This window comes from Galeopterus variegatus, unplaced genomic scaffold (genome assembly GCF_000696425.1).
Source record: "Galeopterus variegatus unplaced genomic scaffold, G_variegatus-3.0.2 Scaffold204, whole genome shotgun sequence".
NCBI classification, from domain to species: domain Eukaryota; kingdom Metazoa; phylum Chordata; class Mammalia; order Dermoptera; family Cynocephalidae; genus Galeopterus; species Galeopterus variegatus.
The window spans coordinates 320,578-325,690 of NW_007726315.1; the positions used below are offsets into that span (position 1 = coordinate 320,578).

The 5,113-nt window shown below is 38.5% G+C and overlaps 1 protein-coding gene across 1 annotated transcript in view; it reads left to right on the forward strand.

Moving 5' to 3' along the window:
* Positions 1 to 5,113, forward strand: part of SLC38A4 (solute carrier family 38, member 4) — a 32,287-nt gene that overhangs the window by 17,673 nt on the left and 9,501 nt on the right. Inside the window, exons 11-14 of the mRNA XM_008565814.1 lie at positions 624 to 724; positions 2,426 to 2,554; positions 3,323 to 3,338; positions 4,817 to 4,833. Of these exons, the coding sequence (XP_008564036.1) occupies positions 624 to 724; positions 2,426 to 2,554; positions 3,323 to 3,338; positions 4,817 to 4,833 (263 nt within the window). The remainder of the gene's footprint in view (positions 1 to 623; positions 725 to 2,425; positions 2,555 to 3,322; positions 3,339 to 4,816; positions 4,834 to 5,113) is intronic.

Below are 5,113 nucleotides of genomic sequence, written 5' to 3' on the forward strand. Positions count from 1 at the left end.
GGGAGCGCCGCCACGCTCCCAAGCGGCGCACTGTAGCAGTGCGCCACCGGGCCGGCCCGAACACTTTCAATTATTTTGATGTCTTTGATTTACTTGGAAATCCTATGTAACAGTTACTCCAGAACCCTGACAATTGACCTTAGGCAGCTGGGTGCCCTCTAGAATGATTTCCAGAAGCTGTCCAGCTATCCAGTATCAGGCTTCCTGATAGTCTGAACTCCTGGAAGGTGCTTTGCTGATCCTAGCAGGTTCTTTTCCTCATTAAACTCATCTCACCATGAAATGCAAGAACTTTCTACATTAGGAGCCAGTTTGATCTTTATGTTAGTTACATTCTTAATTATTCAGTTGACAAGCTTACTTATTGACATGAAATAGACTGTTTCTCTTCCAGGGAAATATTTGCTTCTAAGACTAAAAGAGTAGTGTTTAAGAAAAATGGAAACAAATCCTTCCTACCTCTCTAAGGCAAATTTAAATCAGCTATAGGTTTATCTACTAAAAAGACAGTTTCATAATGAGCAACACAGACATACATTCTTTCACTATTTTTTATTTTAATTTTAAAAAGTGATATTTTCATAAGATTAAAAAACTAAGCTCAGTGTTCTTTCTCTTTTCAGGCGGTCCCGGAGGAAGATGCAGACAGTGTCAAATATTTCCATCACAGGGATGCTTGTCATGTACCTTGTTGCTGCCCTCTTTGGTTACCTGACCTTCTATGGTAGGTCACTCTGTCCAAGTCATTCTCTTTGTGCAAAGCCCGGTTAGACTGATCATTGCCTGGGTAGGTGTAATTCTTTTAATTGCCCTCTATAAGCAGCATGATCTGTAGAGGACACATACTTAATCATGCTACTTTAGCTCTGTCACTCGACTTAAGGAAATGGGGCCTGAACCGGCCAGGCTAGCAGGTTACAACAATTTGTGAATTCATGCACATTTTATTAAAAAAAAAAAAAAAATCTCTCAGGTTATTTTCCTTCAGGCATAGGTGATATTTCTTTGGCTTGTCTCCCTAGTCCATCTCAAGCCAGAAGCAACAAGAGTGAATCCAGTTGCAGGTGGTAAAGCTCTTATGAAGGAATAATTAACTGCAAAGCAAATGGCAGAAAAAGTGCAAAGTCTTTGAGTTTGAACTCGTTTCTTATTTACTAGTCAAGTCAAATCTGGGTTTAGGCATTAGGAAAAATTTCTGGCTTATCCCATTAGTGAATGGTTTCCTAAGAAAGAAAAACATGACAGAATTTCCTTCAATCTGGGAATGTTCTACCAAAAAAAAAAAAAAAGTTACTATGGTCACATTAGATTTTTCCTGAAACATCTTTTCTGAAATCTTAGCAGTACACAAAAGGAGTACTTATAGACAAATTTCATGGAATCAGATGTTGACCTGGTAGCATATGTTCACACTAATCAATGTAACAACATAAATATATTCTTTGTATAAATCTCTCTGACTTTTTGGATTTTTTTTTCTGAATTGGTAAGTTAAATTGATAGCATGCCAAGTTGGGGAGGATAAGACTCCACAGGAGGCCTCCATTCACTTAGGTTTTTTCTATTTGACTAATATTTGACTACTAGCCAAGCATTCTGAATTGGGTCCCGTAAGTTAAATTGATAGCATGCCAAGTTGGGGAGGATAAGACTCCAGAGGAGGCCTCCATTCACTTAGGTTTTTTCTATTTGACTAATATTTGACTACTAGCCAAGCATGTGCTTTAGATTGGGCATAGGTTAATGAAAGCTGGGGCCAATATCATTGATGGTATTTTTTACCCCTTTTTGTCTAATCTTAGGTAAGTAGCAGGAAAATCTATCATGATGTAGAAGAACTACATCTGCTTCATTTGTGTCTGGAATTCTGAATGAATATGTGTTTACAAAGGGCAGCATCTTAATCTTAGAGCAGTAATTATTGGGAAGCCCTGTAAAGTCATACTAAGTCATCCTTAAATGTTGCTTATACTTACTGTAATGAGTTTCATAAGATAAATAAAAACTTTAAAAAGCCCAAGAGTGTGTGTTTCAGTGTTGGGATAGAGTCGTAGTTGTTGAACTTGAGATAATGTGAGAGATCATTGTCCTGGAGTTTCCATACTGGGTTTGAAGAAGCTGCGTCAGAAGCGGTTGGACCTCTCTGGTTTGTCTTGCTTCTGTATAGCAAAGATAGATTTATCAAGATAAAAATGAACTTGAGAAGCTCCTGAACAATTTTATGTTAGCTCCTGCAACTTTATAAGTTTCAGGACCCCTTTGTTCATTTGAACAAACGTCATGTAGCTAATAAGTTCAGAGACAAGGCAAGAGCAGAGGTATGTGGATTCCCAGACCTGGGTCTTTTCCACGGTACTGTGTTCCCTTCATAAAATGTTGCTGTATGTAACCACAAGTGGACCCATTCTCTTCTACCTCTTTGTAGGAGAAGTTGAAGATGAATTACTTCATGCTTACAGCAAAGCATATACATTTGACACCCCTCTTCTCATGGTACGCCTGGCAGTCCTTGTGGCAGTAACACTAACTGTGCCCATTGTCCTGTTCCCAGTAAGTACATAAGGCTTTCGTGACATCTTTTGACCCCATAGACTAGTATGTATGTTCTGACAACGTGGATTTAATTATCATGTAAGTCTGCAATTGCAATGGCCAAGGACACTATTATTTTCATATAGCATTTTGGAGCCACTTAAAGTTAACCATTTAACATGCAGCTATAGCAAGTATTTCAGGTGGTATTTTTAAAGTATAGGAAAAAATCTTGAAATTTATTTTTAAACTCAAATTCAAAAAGTAGTGCTTGAGCTTCTGTTTTGTGGATTAGTAAAAATGAATAGGAGTGTATATAACTTCTGAAACTTGAAAGCCAAAACCACAATAAAATTCAAATTATATTGCATTTTCACCAAAGTTTTGAAGATTTTTTTTTCCAGTTTGTTGTGCAATAACATCCAAAAGTTACCTTATTTAATCTGATGCCTCAAAGGCTAATGAAAAGGGGATTCATGTTAAGTAAATTACATATTAGAACAAAATTTCTCAAAAATTGTTATGTTACCATCATATATCTTTTCCACTCCTTCATTCCCCTAAAAAGAAAAAAACTGACACATGACACACACCGTATTGAGACAGGGATCGCCCTGCTTGGCATTTGCCATTGGCGACAGTTTGTTCAGGGATCACAGAGCAGGGCTGGTAGTGGAGATTTGGGCTGCAGGAGTTAAAACCACCACCCACGGATAAACACAGGTCTTTCACCCTCCTGCCAACTCTTCTCCTTTCATAAACACTGAATTTACTCATTCATTTTAGGGAGGAACATCAGGAACACAGTAACCAGCTCTGTCCTGTACAAAATGTACCATATAGGACCAAGTGTTTGAGAACTACTTCTATAATGACACTGTGGTCGCTTTCAATGCAGCTTGTGTGCTGAAATATACTTTGGCACATTCTTTTTTCATGAGTGCATGAAATCAGATCCTTATTGCTATGGAGGCTAATATTTTACTCTTAAATAATATCTTGCCTCTAATATATCTGAAAGTATTTCAAGGGACATACGCACAGCTTTAGCCTAAAATCAGCTCCACCTTGGGTACAAGAGAGAAGGCAGCTGTCAACAGAAAGTGTTGTACAGGGTAAAACTGCCAACCAAACAGCTTCACTGAGAAAAGAGTATCTGGAACTCTTTTTTTCTATGTAAAGATATCACTAACTAAATTTTGGCACACAGTAGGTACTTATATTATTGTTGAATCAAAGCATTTTATGAAAGAAATCTGTTGTGTGGTTCTATATTGCTTTATTCATAAGCCCTAAATATAGTGTGTTCAAGCTGTGGTCTCAAGAGATTGACGGACTTGGTGGAGGTCGCACAGCTAGTTGGTAAGAGTTGAACTAATGCAGTGCTCATTTCATAACACTGAGAGCCGCAATTCCTGTAATGGGAGGTAACAATCAGCCTTCCATTTACTGATGAACATTTTACTTCAACATTGGAAATCCACATCTCGCCTTAGAAAGTCTTCTCCGGTGTGAGAGATAAAGCACTGGTATACATCTGACCACCAGGAACAGAAACAGTTTGTAAATATTAGATGCCATTAGAAACAAAACTGACCATGGGAACGAAAATTCAGAAAAATAACTGCTATCCTTTGTTATGTATTTTCACTCAAGATTAGCATTTATGAAACATTTTGCACATACATCTGTCTTCACCCTTATAATGTTACCGTTAACTGATCTATGCAAGTGCAGCCATCCGCATGGGGTGCTAAGTCCCTGGAGGCTGGGGTTGCACGGTGACCGGCACAGAGGATGAGCTCAGTAATGTTTACGAAGAAAAACGTTCTGCTAATGAATCTGTTAACTGATCCATGCAAGTGCAGCCATCCGCATGGGGTGCTAAGTCCCTGGAGGCTGGGGTTGCACAGTGACCGGCACAGAGGATGAGCTCAGTAATGTTTACGAAGAAAAACGTTCTGCTAATGAATCTTGCCTTTTCTTGAACTGTATAAACTCCTTTCAAATAGCAAAAGCGTAGGCTATTTCCCTTGCTGACATGTGCCTTGAATTCAGTTTGGGTGAGGATCTGGGCTAAGTGAACCAAACCTCAGTGAATGAGACAGAGGCATAGAGATGGTGACAGATCAGTGAGTCCAACCTCCTTGTCCCAACCAAGTCCTGTGAGGCTAGATTCAGATACTTTTTTGCCACAGTGATAGAAGTTGTGAGAGTGTTTTTCCTTGTTTGCTTCTTATAATTTAGAGCCAAGATTTTCAGTGTGTTGACTGCTGAGTCACAGCATGGTTCTCCCGACAGGTTTCTCTGATGCAAGAAACTCCTAACCAATAACAAGTTTATTTACTTGCCTTGCTATCTCCACATATGAATAATAGAACAAATGAAACCTAATCTGGATTAAAATTTATCTGTTTTAGGTACTATTTAGGTTCCCTTTCTTTCAACAAGTGATAAGTGGGCTGGCTGTCTTTTTTAGGCGCCCCAGAAAATATAACAGGGGTTTGTTTGTTTGTTTTTCCTTTCTCCATTCGTCATATTTCTTTTCTCCAATTATTTCAGTTTTTTTCCTTTTTAAGAA